This window comes from Danio rerio, chromosome 15 (genome assembly GCF_049306965.1).
Source record: "Danio rerio strain Tuebingen ecotype United States chromosome 15, GRCz12tu, whole genome shotgun sequence".
NCBI classification, from domain to species: Eukaryota; Metazoa; Chordata; class Actinopteri; order Cypriniformes; family Danionidae; genus Danio; species Danio rerio.
Genome location: NC_133190.1, coordinates 44,828,287 through 44,848,650, shown reverse-complemented (window position 1 = coordinate 44,848,650; position 20,364 = coordinate 44,828,287). Strand labels below are relative to the sequence as shown.

The window sequence follows — 20,364 nt, the reverse complement described above, 5'->3', positions numbered from 1 at the left end:
GATTATTCAATTAATTTAAGTTGCATGTTTTTGGACGGTGGGAGGAAATTAGGGAACCCTTGGGAAACCCACGTGAGCATTGGGAGAACCTGTAAACTCTGCACAGAAACGTCAGCTGGCTTGGTAAGGACTAGAACCAGTGACGTTCTTGCTGTGAGGCAACAGTGCTAACCACTTGGCCACCATGCCACCCATCTAGGAAAGGAGGAGGAGTAAGGATGAAAGAGGCGATTCTTTGAAACAAAAATGGCTGTTATATGCAACTTAGGATATTTATAGTGGCTTAGAAATCGTCTGATCGGTGAATCATAAATTAAATATTGCGAGACTGGCTGCAAGCAATCATAAGCATGCGGTCCTCTCGAAAGTAGTTTATAAACAAACTTTACTTAGTTAGAAATGAAAAACTGCAAGCTTTGTGTGTTTATATTAGTTTTATATATTCTAAACATGAATTTTGGGACTGTTTTTTTTAGATATTTGTCAAAAAAAAAAAAAAGAAATAAAAAAGAACAAGACATTTTACTGTCTTTTTTGTCACACGGGCAAATAAATTTAGTTAACTATGTTTTTTAATGTATACTGTGTGGTTTAAATTGCTTTGCTTTTCTTCTGTTGCTAATAGATCCAGTGTAGAAATACGAATAAATAACAACATTTACAAGGTTATGAGGGAAACAGAAAGTCACTATAGTTAAATGCTTGTGTAATGTGCTGTAAATATTAATAATGCTTTCAGAATTCAGTTGTATATAAAGATTAAAACTCCTTTGGCTCATTTGACAGCTAAATTATTAAAAATGCCTTTGATACATGAAGCAAATAAGGAAGAGGCTAATCTATAAGATTTAAATATCTCATTTTCATGTACAGCTGTTTGCATGTAGCTTGATACATTTTCCTATCTGAGGAAAGATCAAATTTACATGACTGTATGTGTGAGTGACTTTGATAATCACTCATTCACTCAATTTCCTTCAGCTTATTTCTACTAGAAAGAGCAGGAAGATAAATATGATACTGAAATACATTTAATTGACAAGAGTACTGAATGTCTGGATCAACGTCTGCAAACAAACTAAATTAATGAATGGGCTGCTTATACTGTACATATTGTTTGTGTGCTGTGGTTATTGTTTGATTGTAACGAGTGAAGTGTCATTAGGTCTCCCTAGAACTAGCACTAAACCTTAATTCCTGAGAGTGGACTAACTCATGCAACACCTAGTGAAAGCTTTCAAATATAGTTCAAGGTGATTTGTGTTTGAGTTTTATTCATTAGTGATTAAACAGCTTTAGTGATGTAAGTGTTAATTGTTTCCAGGCTATGCTTCAACAATGCCGAATCATGAACTGGATTGTCAAATAAAATAATAATCTATCCTACATAAATTCAAGTGAAATATTCAGTTTCAGATAAGCCTGTAATAAACTTTTCCATGTTGCACCAGTCAATTACAATTTAGTTAATTTAATCAAATAATCTGAATGAGTGGGACAGGCGTTTACAAAGTATTCGCAACAGCACTGAATATGTTCATTACCTCGGTGGAACAAACTCAGTTGGAGGGGTGAGAAAACTCAGAAACTCGTTGTGAGAATGGAGATGTCTGCTTATTTATGCCAGTCTCTTAGATAAAATTGTTTAAAACATCTTGAATGGTAGCCGTTCCATGCAAGGACGCTGTGCAGCAGCTGGATCTGATCTGTCTGATGAAAGAGACAGTTTCCCTGGTTCAGGTGCTGATGAGACTGCGGTCTCCACTCCATGTGGGGGATCAATATTTGTCTCATTAGTTTTAGGCCTTTTGGCAAATGTCTTAATTAAGTTTATCTGTTTTAAAAAGAGTTTACTCACTTTGAACCTTGTTTTAATCAATAGCTCTCTGAATTGTAACGTTTAGTGAAAAGCAGCAAAACTAAAGCCAATACTTTTCTTTACCCATCTCCCACCAAGTACATACAGTACACGCTTTAAAACACACAAACGCACACCTTTATTTGTTGTCATTCTTTCTGGCTTTGTCAATATATCATAGTGTATACTGTTTAATAATCCATTTAAATTACGTAAATAAATAAATAAATAAAAATGTATGGTAGGTACGGCTGCAGGCGCCACTGTCACATATGTGAACACATGGTAAGTGTTTTTACTTGCGTACCTTGCGATGGTGTCTTGCGTTCAGTTTTGTGTCTTGTGTTAGCGTTACATGTTTACATGCGGCTGCATTAAAACTTCAACAACCACATATAAGCATAAAATGAAACGGTGAAAGAGTCTTGGAAAATGGCTAAATTGGGGAAATTAAACCATGTTCTGTCAGGACCAGGGTCTAAATTTTAGAATTAAAAAGGAAACTGTACACTAAAGAAAATGTGATATTTTGTTGATAAAGCATGAATTAGATACATCTATACATCTTTATTTTATCTTTGCCATGATGACAGTACATAATATTTTACTAGATATTTTTCAAAATATCAGAATTCAGCTTAAAGTAACATTTAAAGGCTTAATTAGGCAAGTTAGTGTAATTAGACAAGTCATTGTATTGTATAACGATGGTTTGTTCTTTAGACTATCGAAAAAAATATATTGCTTAAGCGTGCTAATAATTTTGACCTTGAAATGTCTTAAACTGCTTTTATTCTAGCTGAAATAAAACAAATAAGACTTTCTCCAGAGGAAAAAATATTATAGGAAATACTGTAAGAAATTCCTTGCTCTGTTAAACATTATTTGGAAATTTTTTATTAAAAAAATTTATAAAAGGGGGAAAATTCTGACTTCAAACTGTACATACTTTGAGATCAGCGGACTCAGGGCTAAAAGCCAACTTTGATAACCGGAGAGATATGCATGCTCCAATGAGAAAACATATCATTAGCTTGTGAAACGCAAATGCAAAATAGCCGTATCAACACAACGTCTTCTTGTCAGACTTCAGTGCCACTTATTTTGCATTTTTCAACAGCATTAAATTTTGTCTTCATATCACACTAGTACTTTATAATGCAGTTAATTAAATGATTAAAAGCCATAATATTATAAAGTACAATAAAAGCACAATATATTTTATTATCAGTCATTTTGCAAAATAATAGTACAGTAGTAGTATTCAGCTCAAAGTGAAAATTTAAAGTTTAACTAGGTTAATTAGACAAGTTATTAGACAACAGGGCTTTGTTTTGTGACCAAACGGAAAGAGTATTTCCTAAAGAGACTAATAATATTGACCTTAGCATATTTTTAAAACTTTTTTTTTTAATTCCAGCCAAACTAAAATAGTATGAGAAGAGAAATATAAATAGGAAATACTGTGAAATAAATGTCCTTGCTTTGTTAAACATCACTTATATTATAATTGGAAAAGTATTACATTTTCACAACACTTTTGTATTCAACTGAACCTTGTTGGAGGCATATTAAATAGCCACAATGACTGAATTAATCTGGTGATTTTAGTTGAGTTACTTCAGGACTTATCTGTGTTGCTCACAAAACACAGAACCAAATTTTTTTAAATTAATTAAAAGTTAACAAAATTGTTGTGCTTACAGTGGCTTAAAATGCATTATTAGAAACATTATTACAACTTTAATTAATGCATCATTTGCAAAAGATATCATTTTATCAAACAGAAAATTATAGAAGTTGCTGTTAGCGGATTATCTTTCCAGATATTTTGCATAGGAGCAGAATAAAATGAGTTCTCCCCAGTCACAGATCCAACATTCATCTCAGAAGATCTCCAAGCATCTACTCAAGTTAGGACAGACATCATGGTATGTATTACATTCAGATCCAGCTCTTCCTTTTAATGTTTTTCTTTTTTGTATAAAGAGAGTTTAGAAATTTTGAATCTGATTATCCGTAAAGTGCACAATTTTTTTTTCTATAGATGCTTGAGTGAATGATGATTACAGTTAAAGTAAAGTAAAGATACACTGAAAAAAAATTATTTAGAATTTTTCTTTTAAAAAATACAATAAAAATAAATGAAAAACATAGTTTACTGTTAATTGTAGAAAACTGTTTTACGGTTTCTACCGTATATTTAACGGTAAGGCCAAAAAGCCTAATTTTAGGCTACCACAGTCAATATTTAGATTTTACATTTATTTGTAAACCTAGTGCATTTTAAACTGTTTTCAATTATTGTCCTTGCTTTATCCATCAAAATAAACACTATATTACATTTTAATCAATTATGGCTTTACACCACATACATTTAAGAATTAAACAAAGAATAGACTTGGGCCTATTGGTGTGTGTGTGCCATTGCATGCAAGGTTTCTATCCGCTTGTTAAGTCGTGACGTATCTGTGACGTATAGAATACTGTTTCCGGGTACCACTCATTTGAATTGAGAAAATATTCCTTCAAGATCCCTTTTTAGTTCTATCACACATTAAAGTATTTCTTATATAAAATAATGGTGTACACATCAGTGTCTGGACTTGCTGCAACACAGACATCAATATTTGAAAAATTTATAAAGAATAATTCACTTTCTGGCCATCGAATATTAGGCATGGATAAATATAATGCAATAGTGATTTTCGAAAGTATTAGATCGTTTTGTAAACGGTTATTATTACCATTTATCGAGTCTCCCCATACAGTTTGATTAAGCACTTGGACCCGGAAGCCGCTTCGTGTGACCTCACACTCAACAAGCGGATACTTATAACCACCCCAGTGACTGTTATTTTGGGGGTCACGGGCTGAAATGTTTGGGAACTCCTGGTTTAGACAATAGTAATTAAACTGTTTTATGTCTTTTAACATATAAGCCAAACACAGGCCTTTTAGCTTTATTTTAAATACTTTATTTTAATAAGTTTTGTTCATGTTTTGATACATGTAATGATATTTATTTGTGTGTTTGCATATATAAAAGAAAAATACTAGTTCTCTGAATTTATATTATATTTATGCCTGCCAACACTCCCGTTTTTCCCAGGAGTCTCCTGTATTTCAGACCTATCTCCCGTCACCCTCCCGTTTTGTTGTTTCTCCTGGAAAACTCCCGTAATTTCACACATTATTTTGCAAAATAAAATTTGTAAAAAAAAAATAATTTAATTTATAAAGAACTGTTCAAATTAGCAGTTAAGGCAAGTAGATTATGAGTAAAAATAGCTAAATTAGTCGTTTAACCACAGTAGTTACTTTGTAAGTCAATGCATCTGTCATGTTTACCAGCGAACAACCACCAGATGTCGCTGGCAAACACACACACTTAGAACTACACTTTTCCTGGACTACAACTTCATACATGCTCTTCGCCCACACACCTGCTTTCTCATTTAGCTTGATTTACATTCACACCTGAGGACTTTCAGAGACTGATTACACACAGTATTTAAGCCACACATTCACCCCTTCAGTTGGCCGAGTCTTCTGTAACGCCGGGGAGTAACACCACAACAGAAGGTAGGATCCAATATGCAGGTTTAATCTTTGTCAGGCAAGCAATGGTCAATACAGATATGAACAGGTATGTGCGGGCAAATCCAGAGTCGAAGTCAATAAACAGGCAATGGGTCGAAAGGCAGGCGGCAGACAAGGAAAACTAAATAAACAAGGCAAGGTTCAAAACACAGAGAAACAAAACCAGGAACGCGTTGTAATGTCACCTTACAGATAAACAAGACTCGGACTGAAGTCGGCCATCTTGTGAGCTGGAGGACTGGAGTCGGCCATCTTGTGAGCTAGAGCAGCCATCTTGCAAGCTGGAAGACTAGATGTGGCCACTTTCTGAGCTGGGTGTGTGGTGGTGGAATGAGCAGCAAGACCCGCTGGCAACGGGGCTTGCTGCTCATTCCACCACCACACACCCAGCTCAGAAAATGGCCACATCTAGTCTTCCAGCTTGCAAGATGGCTGCTCTAGCTCACAAGATGGCCGACTCCAGTCCTCCAGCTCACAAGATGGCCGACTCCAGTCCTCCAGCACACAAGATGGCCGACTCCAGTCCTCCAGCACACAAGATGGCCGACTCCAGTCCTCCAGCACACAAGATGGCCGACTCCAGTCCTCCAGCTCACAAGATGGCCGACTTCAGTCCGAGTCTTGTTTATCTGTAAGGTGACATTACAACGCGTTCCTGGTCTTGTTTCTCTGTGTTTTGAACCTTGCCTTGTTTATTTAGTTTTCCTTGTCTGCCGCCTGCCTTTCGACCCATTGCCTGTTTATTGACTTCGACTCTGGATTTGCCCGCACATACCTGTTCATATCTGTATTGACCATTGCTTGCCTGACAAAGATTAAACCTGCATATTGGATCCTACCTTCTGTTGTGGTGTTACTCCCCGGCGTTACAGAAGACTCGGCCAACTGAAGGGGTGAATGTGTGGCTTAAATACTGTGTGTAATCAGTCTCTGAAAGTCCTCAGGTGTGAATGTAAATCAAGCTAAATGAGAAAGCAGGTGTGTGGGCGAAGAGCATGTATGAAGTTGTAGTCCAGGAAAAGTGTAGTTCTAAGTGTGTGTGTTTGCCAGCGACATCTGGTGGTTGTTCGCTGGTAAACATGACAGCACCCAAGACTGATCCTAAATGAGTAAATAAAACAACTGACGTTCTCTGCTAATTTCAAAAGCTCAAGCTCACCTAAACATTAAAGCTCAAATTCTATTTATTTCTTAACAAGCAAGCATGATGTTCTTTGTGTTTTCAGCGAACACGTGTTTATATTCTTGTGTGTTTGTTCACTTCAGGGTTTGACTGTACCAGTGAAGATCCTTCTTCTGACCTGCCTGGTGTATTTTGTGATCTCTTCAGTAGATGGCAGAATCTTTAGAGGCTCTAAGAATCAGTATGTCTTTTTAACATTTTAAAGGTCCACAGAAGTACCCTGAAACAAGCAGAATTATGTCTTGGTATAATATGAACTGAAAAAGGAAGATGGGAAGAGATTTATTAAACAGCCAATTATTAAATTTAATAACGACTGATTAAAGTTACAGTTAGCAGATAATTTTGTCCAAGCGTGAAATGAGGAGGCATTCGGCGATTCAACAAGAAGAGTGAATAAACACTAGAAGTACTAATCATAAATGAACTAGTGCTCAGATAGTGAGGAAGGGGAGGGGATTTTTAATATTGCTAATAATAAAGTGCTCAAGTGTTCACTAAAGAGGAGTTGTGGTTTAAATGATACCAGTGAATCAGCAGTCTGCGTGTGAATGGGAATGTCATGCCACCGGCAAGGAAAAGTGAATGAAAAGGTTCTGGAAAGTAACTTAAAGCCTCATGTCTCTTTCTTACAGTGTCAAAAATGCTGGTTTCCACACAATTCATTCATGTTGTCCCAGCACAAATTGATTAGGATAACAAATTTTAGCGGATTGAACCTAAAACTATTAAGTTGTGCCAGAAAAATCTCAATAACTGTATTTCAGCTCATTTTTAAATGCATTTGTATAGTTTGACCTACATTAAGCTCTGAAAATAGAGGTTACTGCAGGTCAGAATACATTAAATATCCCTCAAAACACAGACTTTTATTAATAAATTAGATGTAGTTTAAATAAATACTTGAATTTAATACACTGAAGCATGTATTACACAAACTAACATTCAAGAGCTCACACTTAGATATTGCTTGAGACTAATAGCCGGTTGGGCAAGCTGTCCTCCTGGGAGAGATGCCTGACCTCGGAGATAATTGAGCCCAGGGCTCCTGTCTGGTCAATTAGCATTTAGAAGAGTTCGAGATCAGGTAGTTCTCAAGAAGAGCTCCCCCTGGTAAAGGAGACAAAGGAGGAAATGGGGTGGACAAGGGGAATCTTCAAAAACGAAGATAAGGAAGTAAGGTAATATGGGCTATTCAATGTAGGCTTGGATTAATCTGTTTAACCGATGATTGCAGATGAGAGACCAGCTTTGATCAATCATTTCACGTGCTCCTTACGAAATTAATATAGTGAAAAATTTAATCATTAAAAAAGTAAAGTAATTCACACCCTGATTTCAGCCCCAGCCTTATTTATAGTGTAGGAGGCTGGACAATACAGACTCTAGAGAGCGATTGATTTGACCGAATATCTGATGAGTGTATTTAAATTTAACAAACCCAACATAAAGATCCACACGATATTATAATATCAGTGTTTATGTTTCCCAGGTCCAAGAAGAAAGGCAGTGGTTTAAAAGGGAGCAAGAAGATTCCACAGAATGTTCCACAGAATGCTCCGGGTAAGGTTCCACAGAATGTTCAGCCTTCAGCAAATCAGGCACCAGCAACAGCAGCACCAGCAGCAGCAGCAGCAGAACCAGCACCAGCAGAACCAGCACCAGCAGAAGCAGCGCCAGCAGAAGCAGCACCAGCAGATGCGTGATTGACAGCTGCTTTACTCAAAGTTTCATTTAGCTGAAGAGTTTCATGCTTTAATTGCAGTAAAGATTAAAAATGGCAAATAGAGTTGACAGTTTGTGAAATGCATTAATTGTTGTTCTTAATTCTACAACTTGCACTCGGAGGTTGATTATTAATGGTAAAGAGTTTGCATGTTCTGTTTAAGCATAATTAATTTCACTATCCTGTGTATTAAAAACAAAATGTGACTAATACAATTTTAGTCTGCTAAGCCTCTTTTTGGTAATTGGATCCTATAATATTTTCCATTCTAAAAATAAATAAATAAAATAATAATGACGATAATACTTTCTACTTTATACATCTCACTATTTGCACTGAAAAAAAGTGAAATTATCTGTGTATTTCATTTAAAGTAAATTTTGATATTAGGAAAAAAAATATGGTTCCTGATTCTAAACTGTTTTAAAAATAAAAAATCTTAAATTAGCCTTAAAACAAAAAACAACCCCCCTAGGAAAAATAAGTATTTTTACTTTAAACCAACAGTTTTCACTCAAGTCAAAACTATAATTTGAGGTAAATTGATCAATTTAGTTGTAACAATTTAGTCATTTTTTTCAGCCAATCAAGAAATCACTGAAATAGGACCCATCTGACCCGGTGAAGTAGACCAAAAGATCCTCAAAAAGCAGATATCATACCAAAAGAAAAACAAAACAACAAAAGAAAACCATCCCTATGTACACTCTCAGACATAAAGGTACAGGAGCTCACTGGGGCAGTACCTTTCAAAAGATACATATTTGTACCTGAAGAGTCTATGTTGGTACCTCAAAGGTACATTTTAGGTGCACTTGGGTACTGATATGTACCTTTGAGGTACCATTAAGGACTTTTTAGGTACAAATATGTACCTTTTGAAAAGGTACTGCCCCAGAGACAGCTCTTGTACCTTTATTTCTGAGAGTGTACTACTTTACTCTAAATAGCTCCTGCCTCTTTCCTCCTTGAATGAGTGTGAGTTTAAGCGATTGCACGCATTTCTGGTGTAAACTCCAAACACCCACAAAAAAACTCAACACAGTATAACTACTCGCGATTCGGATGTGTTATTGATCAATGTGGGTTCATGGACCATTGGGAAGGAACACATTTTAGGTAATCCTCAATGTGTTTGTGTTGATATCTCTTGGTAATTATCTTGGTAATTGGTCGTTTGTGCCCCAAAAGCAACATCAACATTCAGTTAAATGATGGATAAACAACTAGTGAAACAAAGTGGGTGGCACGGTACTTCATTCCGCTGTGGTGACCCCTGATAAATAAGGGACTAAGTTGAAGGAAAATGAATTTACAGTATTTTTAGCCAAACAAGAAATCACTTACATAGGACCTGCCTGAACAAGTAAAGTAGACCAAAAGATCCTCAAAAGCTAGATATTATAACAAACAAACAAAAAAAAACTTTCTTACATGTAGTAAAGATACATGTAAGATAAGTAAATGTCATAAGTAAATGTAAGATACTCTAAATGGGTCCTGCCTCTTTCTTCCTTAATTGTAATTCTTCCGTAATTGTCTTGGTAAATGGTGGTTTATGCCCCAAAGGCAGAATCAACATCCAATCAAATGATGGATAAACAACTAGTGAAACAAAGTGGGCGGCACGGAGGCTCAGTGGTTAGGACTGTCACCTCAGAGCAAGAAGGTCACTGGTTTGAGCCCTGATTGGGCCAGTTGGCATTTCTGTGTGGGCTTTGCATGTTCTCGCCGAAGTGTATGAGTGTGAGTGTGAATGAGTGTGTATGGTTGTTTCCAGTACTGGGTTGTGGCTGGAAGGCCATCCTGAGTAAAACATATACTGGAACAGTTGGTGGTTCATTCTACTGTGGCGACCCCTGATGAATAAGAGACTAAGCCGAAGGAAAATGAATGAATGAAACAAAGTAAAAGTGAAAATAACACGACAAAACATTAAGACATACAAGTGTGTGGCTGAAAACAAGAGGGGACCAACAAGAGAATAGGCATGGGACGATGACCGTTTTTAGGGTATACCGCGGTTTGGTAAAGTCAAGGTTTTAGAATATGTAATACTGTTCCTAAGGTATGTGTAAGATTTTTATTTACACTTTTTAGTTTTTTAAGACAACAATATCTCCAAAAAATATCCAAAGATGCTGTCGTGAATTGTAAAGAAATCTGTGTTTTTGAAACAAATGAAGACAGAAGTCAATAATTCAGTTGAATTATTTAGTCTGACATGTTTACTGCTCCAAAATATTACAAATCTTTCAAAAAATAAAATGTACTGTGTTTAAAAAGGAGGAAAAACTTTTTTACCCAGACATTAAAAAAGAACAGATTTTAGAGCAGTGATCACAATTCTGTGATACCATAAAACCATGATATTTTTATCCAAGGTTATCATACTATCAGAATCTTATACCGGCCCATGCCGCGGCAGTGAAATTAATCATTATATTTTATTGCATAGTTTAAAATAGTTGGACTGTCTTAATGCTTTTTAGCATTAAAACTACTAGAGTAAATCTTACATTCGATGTTTTTCATGCTCATGTCAAAGCTTCTGACAATTAAGGAAATAAAATATCTGTTTACTGTTTTCTCCCTCCAAAATGTTTCTTCTGTATTCTTTCCAAAAAGTGACGCAATGGTAGCCTCTTGGACAGTTCCAGTACAAACAAGCTATTCATCAAATTATGGCTCCTGTAGATATTTAGCTGGCAGCGAATGAGAGCTCAACACATACGGCATGAAGATGATCAGTAAGCAAACATTTAAAAAAAAAAATTGCTAAATATTGAGCTCTAGCAGCTAAAAATAGCTTGGAGTTACTCAAAATGTTAGCATTCCATTAGGTGGTGCTGTTTACACAAGCACTTTGTAAATGTTAATCACCTACACCAGCATAGGAAATCTGTATCGTGAAACTTTTTTGGGGTTTGTTCGTTTGCTGTTGTTTTGGCAAACACTGTAGAATTTCCTTCATAAATTTAAAAACCTTTCATGATCAGGAAACGTCATGGGTGTGTTTCTCAAAAGCAAATGTAAGTGTTGGCTTAAAAAAGTTATTTCATGTGCTTGAATGGCGTGTGAAGCAAGCTTGTTTTTATCATCCAACTTGGATATGTTTGATCGGCACAACACTGTTTGCATAAGGAGAAAGTAGACTCTAGACTCATGACCCAGTCTGGTGTCTCATACTCACAATTTGTGCCCAGCATTTCATCCATTCACATGACACACACACACAGCAGTGGGTAGTGACCACACACAAACACAAACACAAACACACACACACACACACACACACACACACACACACACACACACACACACACACACACACACACACACACACACACACACCACAAATACACATAGGTAGGCAGCCATTTCCTCCACAAACATCTGCCTATGTTCCGGCCCACTAAACCTGGTTCTTAAGCCCAAAACTAGCACACACTATAGACACCGATGCATACATTCTATAGATCTGGACACTCTTTAACATAAGATTTTATGTGGCCCAAGTCTGGCGCAGACACTATCAGACAGATCTGGCAAAGATCCAGCAAGATCTGTCTTGCCTTTGTCAAGGTTGACAATACAGGTGCAACTGAAGTTCATTTAATATGTGTAACATGATATGATTAGATATACAGAGAGTACAGAAAATTATATAACTCAAATAAAAATCAATTTAAAAAAAATAGATTTATTGCCAATTCAGTAAAAAGAGAAAAGAAAAATATAGTACAGCATAAATGCAAGCGTATATGTGCACAAGAGTACTGCCTTTAATATACAAGCCATGCACTGTAAAATAATCCATAATTTAGCAGTTTTCTATATTATGTGATTCTTATTTTTATTTTTCCAATTTGTTTATGAACAACTTTTGAATTGCATTATGGGACTTTGATCTTTTTTTTTTTTTTTTTTTACAAAACTTTGAACCTTGAAAAGTTTCTTTTATTGACATTTTTAATAGTTTTAAGTGAAAAATTGTCTGGGTTGGTGTTGTATATTAAGGTAACTGTCAGAACATTTCCTGTTATTTTACCGACTTACTATTCTGTATAATACTTCTTATACATTATATTATTTTAAGAGTTCACACTTAGCTAATAATTTGGCATGCTGTCCCGGGAGAGAGCCCTGGGCTCATAAGATCCTCGAGCCCGGGGCTCCCTCCTGTTTGGAAGGCGAGAGGGGAGTTTGAGCTCAGGTAGATCTCGAGAACTCCCCTGCTGTAGTAGTTAATGAACAGATAGTGACTGCTCTTAAGAGATAACTACTTACCAGGAGCAGGTCTATGGTGTCGATTTGCCGCAAGCAATCATAAGCACGCGGTCCTCTCAAAAGTAGTTTATAAATAAACTTCACATCATTTATAAATAAACCACATTTTCCCATTTGCTAAAACACTATAATCAACCTTTTGAACTAAAAATGTCAAAACTATAATGCTATTTTTCAAAAAGCACAAGCATTTCCCTATACTTTAAACACTGATTTGGCACATGAGTTATATTTGGTGAACTATTACTGCAAAACTCTACACACAAATCCCTACATTTTTCAGTGCTTATGTGGTCATTTAGAAAGCACTAATGGCTCGTTTCCACTGACTGGTACAGTATGGTACGGTTCGGGTCGGTACGGGTCACCTTTATTAGGCTTGCGTTTCCACTAGCAAGGGTACCCTTTTGGTGGGCGTGGTGTATGACAAAGTTTCAGTCGACGTCATGCTCGTTCGAGAAAATGTCTACAATAAAGCTGCACAAGTAGTCACATATCATATGAAAAGCACTTCTCACAAAACAGACACTTTACACACAAATACTACATACATACATACAATACATACATACAAATTGTATAAATGTTTATTACTACCATTTCTACAAACATGAGTTGATTATAACTGCAGATCAAATAGCCTACTGTAACGTCTGTAATTATATAAAACAAATAAATAAATGAACATATATGAACACATACAGCCCCTTACAGTCTCCGATATGTTACCAACTACAGAAAAACTACACACAGCATACATTTCGTCCTTAATTAGGTTCAAAACAACTCAAAATATAGCTCACAGTCAATGAAAACCTCTCATCTCCTCAGCGACGCTACCGCCACTCTACTGAGAAATGTAGTTAAGCTAGCTACACTGTTAATGTGATAACATCACTTTGTCAGTCATAAAATATCATTGGAAATGAAAGGGTCTGTTTTTATTTCTGTACACTCACGATGACGACAAAAACATTCACCCATAAGTTTTTCCAGTATATTTGCCCTGACGTTTGCTCAAAAGTATTCTGGGTTTGTGATTTTTGGCATTTGGAAAGGGAGTTTGCTCAAATAAGGAGATGCTTAAGCCCTGCCAAAAGACCCCCATGAAAGAGAGTAAATGAACTCAATTTATCTTCCTAATGTTTAAGAAGAGGGTCGGCCAGCAGTCCAGCATCATAAATACCACCTCCATCACCAGCATCTTCATCTTACCTCTGAAGAAGACTCACATCTACCCAGAACCAGCATCAATGGTCAGTATATGCTCATATCTTATATGAACATGCCGCTTTTCATTTTATTTGTGTTAGAGGTAATAATTTATTTTTAGCGGTGTAAAAATAGTCAGAAATGATACTCAAGAGAAAGTACAGATACTGAGTGAAAATGTGTTGGTGTGGGTTTCCTCCGGGTGCTCTGGTTTCCCCCACAGTTCAAACACATGCGCTATAGGTGAATTGAATGAACTAAATTGGCCGTACTGTATGTGTGTGAATGAGAGTGTATGGGAGTTTCCCAGTGATGGGTTGCAGCTGGAAGGGCATGTGCTGTGTAATACATATATTGGAATAGTTGGTGGTTCATTCCGCTGTGGCGACCCCTGATGAATAAAGGGACAAAACCAAAGGAAAATGAATGAATGATGAAATATACTTGAGTATAAGTGCAGCTTCAAAAAAAGAAGCTTTAAATTTGTACTTAAGTATAAAAAAAGTAAAAGTAGTGTAATGGAAATTCATTTATAGTCATTTTTTAGATGTGAATGCATTTTTCCATATAGCTTAACATTCCTGTGCGTGACTATCCTGTCCTTGTCCCTCATCCTAAGCTTTACTATGAACGGCTGTCTGATAGATGATGTGTAAGGGGCATGGGTCAGAGCTATGGCTGTCTGATATATGGGGGGCATGGGTCAGAACGACTGAAACATCTAACGCAGTATGATATGGCTGAATTAGAAGTGACCTCGTAAGCAGAACAAGGGAAGAAACCAGATAAAAGGGAGAGCACGCTCTGTTTCAGTGTCTCACTGTTGTTGCTGTATGATTGTGACCTTCTTTGTGAAGAATAAAACTTTGAAAAGACATTTTGGGTAAGAATGACACTTTCATCACTAGTGAATCAGATAGCTTTCTGCTCTGGGGAATGTGTGTGTTTACTTTAAAGCCATTAAAATATTATACAATTAATTAAATGAGACTCTAATCACAAAACCAATCTTAAAGTGCACAGGTACATTTTTTGGGTAAAAAATTATTGAATCAAAATGATATTTTTTTCTTTTATTTCATCTTCCTCGAAGACATTTTGTACATTTCAATAACTCCAATAAAAATGTTTTGATTAGTAATATGAATTGCTAAGAATGAACTCTAAAGGCAACTTTGAACCTTTGGAGTCCAGATAATTTATATAGTCCATTTCACACATACACTGTAAAAAATAAATCCGTAAAATTTACGGCAAAAAAACAGCAGCTGTGGTTGCCAGTACTTTACCGTTAAAAACACGGTACAAACCGTAAAAGTAATTTTTCATTTTTATGGTAAATTACCATATTTTATTAATTTATAGAGGTAATATGTCTGTATTTTGTATGATCAACATCTACACATCTTTTGTTTCACCCACATGTAGAAGGTGGTGATCAAGTTACAAAATGAGCCAATGCTAATCACAATTTACTTTTCCCACAAGCAGAAAAGAGTATCAGCGTATAGAAGGTGCTCAGTGTCATTCACACAGCTACTAAACACCAGTATGGTAACACGCATAAAATTAAAGTCATGAAATAAACATTGTTTATCAACATTAGACCTAACATAAATCTCTAATGTACAAAACTGATGGGGAAACAACTAAAAAGATCCATATTAATGTCAACCAAATGCATAAAAAGTGATGTGCCATGCAGGGAATTCTGGGAAAGTCAATTTACGGTTATTCGCCAAATATATTAAGGAAACATACCGTTAACCAGGTTATGGATTTGTACTGTAGCATTTTTACAGTTTTTTACTGTTGAAATCGCGGCCAATTTTTACAGTGTACGTTACAGATTTTTGAGATCCATGGTCTGAAATGGTTTCTTGTTTTGCCTAACTTAATTCTTCATTTTTCCCCCAGTTGTGGAGAAACAATTACAAAGTCAAGAGGTGTGTGTGAGACAGTAACTTCTGAGTTCAACACCAAGCAACACACAGACGAAGGAGAAAGCGACCAAAAGAGAGGTGAATAAGCTGTGCTTGACCATAAAACCACAACCCTCAAGATGGACGAAAAGATTCGCTGGCATCCATTCCGAGTGCCAGGTATGTGTGGGTTGAAAAAAACCACGCTGTGGCTGATGTTACTATTATTGACATTATGTTACGTCATCTTCCTTGCTCTGGCAATCGAATATAGAGCAGAGCCTGATGTCGGCACTGGGAACTTTACAGAAATGGAAATGACGTTACTACAAGCTAACCATTACACAAGACTGCGTGCAAAGAGAGCGTTAAATGTGACGATCGCCGTACCGGTCTACAACAAAGAAGAGAAAGTGGTGACGGTGACTGAAGGGACAACGGTAAAGTTTTCCTGTAACCCATATCTGCACAACTGTCCCTATTGTGCTAGACCAGAGTATGAGGGCACAAGCAAAGCTGAGTACAGTGAAGTCTACTTTTGCAAAGACTCGTGCAAGTGGAAGGACGTAAAGGCCTACAGCAACCCAGTCATATATGGAACAGATGACCGATTTGAAGTGAAGAAGATAAATAGCCGAGGAAACAACAAGGATGGAATGACTGTTTTGATAAAAAGAGTCAAAATGTCTGACGCAGGCACGTATTACTGTGGCATTGACGTGCAGGGAACTGACTGGTATGAGACTTTCGAAGTTGTTGTGAAGAAACCAGCTCCAGACCAAGTCAAAGCGGTTGTGGGACCGATGTTTGAACCAGCAACAGAGACAGAGAAAGCCTGGATGGGGCCCTATGGCGGAGATGGAGGAAACGAAGTAAATGGGCCAGTGAAAGCAGCTATGTCACAATGTCAAGGAAACAAAGCATGCACTTTGGTTATGTTGCAGAAGAGGGAGCTGAAGATCAACACAAGCTGTTGGATGTGTCTGCAAATGTCCCACTCATGGAGAGTAGCCCCTCTATTGGTGACAGCATGGAACGACACCAAGTGCCTGATACCACCTCAGATGACGGAAATCTTGGAGGCCGGAAGGGACATTGACAATGGCCTAATTCCAAGAGCAACGTCTGGTTTGAACTGTGAAGCATCACAGATGAATAAAAGATCTGGAATAGTGTTACCACCTCTGCGAGTTGTGCGCACACGAGGAGATGTGTGTGTGTGTCATCCTTCAAGAAGGAATGCAGCAACTACGGGTTGGTCTGATTGCAGATTGAAGATAGAGACATCAGATGAGCCACCGTACAACTGCACGGCAGTGGTTAAAGGCGTAAGAAGGTACTTTAAGTGTCCATTTGACAGTCTGAGTGACACATCACCAGCAGCAGTATGGGTGTGTGGAGATAGGGCATTTCACTCACTACCAACAGGGTGGTGGTCTGGATGTTGCTATCCTGCTTTGATGAATGTGGGTACTTCTGTTTATCTTCCAAGTTCCAATGAAAACACAGGAAAAAGACATAAGAGAAGTATTTTACCAGGTGAAATGCCTAATACGTATAACGGATATGTGTTACATGATCCCTGGACATCAGTAGGGGCTAATATTGGGTGGTCGTTGCTTCCGATAGGGGGCACAGCCGTAAGCATAAACAAGATCAATGGTCTGGCATGGTCAGTTTTGGCGATTGCGAACAGCACTGAAACTGCTCTGACATTGATTAGTGATGAAATGAAACAAATAAGGGATGCTGTAATCCAAAACCGAATGGCGTTAGATATTCTAACAGCAGAGCGGGGAGGGCTATGCAAATTAGTGGGCGTGTCCTGTTGCTTCAGCTTACCTGATTACAGTCAAAATATTACTGACATCGTAGCCCATATGAGAATGGCCGTAAAAGTGCCGGAAAAAGCTAGCAGTTCATGGCTGGACTGGTTGTCATTTAAGTGGGAAAACTGGATCTACTGGGCTTTTACTGTAGTGTTACCTATACTGGGGGTGAGTCTAGTGATATTATGCTGTTTGCCATATATATTTAGATTCGTATCATGGTCAGTGGGCAGACTAAATCCAGCCTCAATCATCCAGTGATGATTCCGATTATGACTTTGATGATAGCGACAGGTATGTGGATATGGAAAAACCGTAAACAAATTGAGAGCAAAATTAGGTGACGGCTGTTACTTAATTGAGAAAATATTAATGAACCTAACCTTTTAAAAATTAAAATGACTATTTGCTTGCTTATATGAATTTAGGGTCTGTCCAAACAAAAAACAGCAAACCGCACGAGTTCAGGCACGTGCACACATAGGGCTCAACCTGTGCAGTGCACATGCCCTTTTTAGTCTTGGATAGAAAGTGCCCTTCCAAAATGATTAAAAGTGCCCCCGCTACGCGGCACACCTTCGGTCTCGCCCTTCAGTAGGCGCGCGATAACACCGCTCTTCAGTACGCGCGCATCCACTCTGCAGATCTGCATCCCCCCCCCTGCAATTTATACTGCACATGCCCTTTGGACGGTCTCTGCACGGGCCTGCACGAGTTGGTATGTTGTGTAGTAAATCTTAAACGAGTGATCATTTACATGAAAATCGAGAGAAGAGTGTACTGTAAATGTATGTTTAAGAGTACAGTAACAACAACGTGTTCCTATGTTTATGAATGTTATTAATGATGAACTAAGGATGTAGAGTATTAGGGATTTGTAACTGTTTGAAGAAATGTTTTTTAGAATTTATTATGTGTATGAAATAATAATGATGTAAAATTTACAGGCAATTTCTGTGATTTGAACATCTGAGAGTGAGAGGGTCTGATTTCGGTCAGGAACACAACAGTGATTGTTCATTTAGCCCGGCTCACAGGGAAGAGGGATGTTTTGAAAAGTAAATCTTAATGGGGAAACTATATTAAGAAGAGTGCTTAAACATCTCTAGTGTATATGATGTGTGCAGAAACCTGTTAAAAGATTAACTACATGATTATGAGCAGTGTGATTTTAGAAACTTACAGAAAATGATTTTAGTGTTGTGTTATTAATGAATGATAAAAAGAGAGGAACTGTAAAGGAAACTCGTAAGCAGAACAAGGGAAGAAACCAGAAAAAAGGGAGAGCACACTCTGTTTCAGTGTCTCACTCTGCAGAAACTGTTGTTGCTGTATGATTGTGACCTTCTTTATAACGAATAAAACTTTGAAAAGACATTTTGGGTAAGACGTTGTCTTCTTTACCACAGAGAAAGCCTCTTTAAAGAAAAATTGCCACCACAATAGCATATAGCAAAAATAAAAAAAGAGGTAATTAATATAGAATCATTTTCTGATGTAAGGTTAAATAAATATAATAAACTAATTTGTCAGACAGACATACAAAAGTTAGAAAATAAAATTGTTTGGAAAAATATAAAAGAGACCACTAAACAAATGATCAGGTTTTTTGGATTTATTAAGTATGGGTTTAAGTAAAATGTTAATATTTCTTTTATTCTTGAATGTCTGATGACACTGGATCCAAACTGAATTCTAAATAAAAATATAGTAATTTAAAGCATTTTAACTAGAAAATATTAATTGGCCAGAATAAATTTAAATATGTGCTTAATGATTGTACTTTCATACATTGTTAAATATAATTTTTCATTACTAAATTAGTATTAGTATTAATTAGTAAAAAAGTATTGCATCATTTACAAACCAGTTATTTGAGAATAGCTGGTGTTTTTTAAGATCACTCAGAATGCATAAGTAAATAATTAATAAACTATTCAAATTAACATTTTTATAACATTTTTTATTATTCAGGCATATAGTGTATATATATATATTAGGGATTTAACGGTATTGTAAATACCGTCATACCGCAATATTAATTTTTTTCGATATTACCGAAGTCGCATGACTCGGTAAAACTATAGGTCTTCTGAGAAAATTTGCTCAGGCGAATGAAGCGAACGGGAGGTAGCGAAAACTACAATTGCCATCAGCCCATGCTTGACCATCAGCCCTTGCGGTCTGTTGTCGCTACAGATCCAGTAATGCGGAAATGGAGTGTGCTGCTAGAAGCGGGGATGAAAAGAGCTGGAAAACTCTAAGGCCCTGTTTACACTAGTGCGTTTTAGTTTGAAAAAGCATAAGTTTTGCTACGGTTACGCCAACCGTCCACACTACGCCGGAGTTCTCGAGCGCCGAAAACGGAGCGTTTCGAAAACGCTGGAGAGGCCGTTTTAATTCTTGAAACGCTGCTGCTCCGTCTCATTGTGGATGATGGAAAACGGAGACATCTGAAAACGGAGGCGGGGCTGCAGACGTTGGCATCTCTGATTGGGGCTTTTCCTGAATATTAAGTAGCCTAACACGCACAGTTAAGTCCTGCATTCTCTCCGTGTAAGTTCAGACTTCGCAAGTTTGATCAAGGCTGCAGTCTCTTCTTCACAGTTTGATATGGAAAAGCAGACTATACCGAGGACACGGGTAAATCTTCAAAGGGAACAGTGTACTTTATAACTTCATTCACATCACCCTGGCTTCGTTGTTTCACTTTCTCAACAATAAAATGTAAACATGATTTA

The 20,364-nt window shown here is 37.1% G+C and overlaps 2 protein-coding genes across 2 annotated transcripts in view; one reads left to right on the top strand and one right to left on the bottom strand.

Moving 5' to 3' along the window:
• sgpp2 (sphingosine-1-phosphate phosphatase 2) overlaps positions 1-20,364 on the bottom strand; it is a 146,331-nt gene that overhangs the window by 117,903 nt on the left and 8,064 nt on the right. The window lies entirely within an intron of this gene.
• LOC141377918 (uncharacterized) lies at positions 13,686-19,160 on the top strand. Its single transcript, XM_073924049.1, has 2 exons — positions 13,686-13,916; positions 15,790-19,160. Exon 2 carries the CDS (start codon positions 15,935-15,937, stop codon positions 17,882-17,884), a length of 1,950 nt encoding a protein of 649 aa, XP_073780150.1. The 5' UTR covers positions 13,686-13,916; positions 15,790-15,934; the 3' UTR covers positions 17,885-19,160.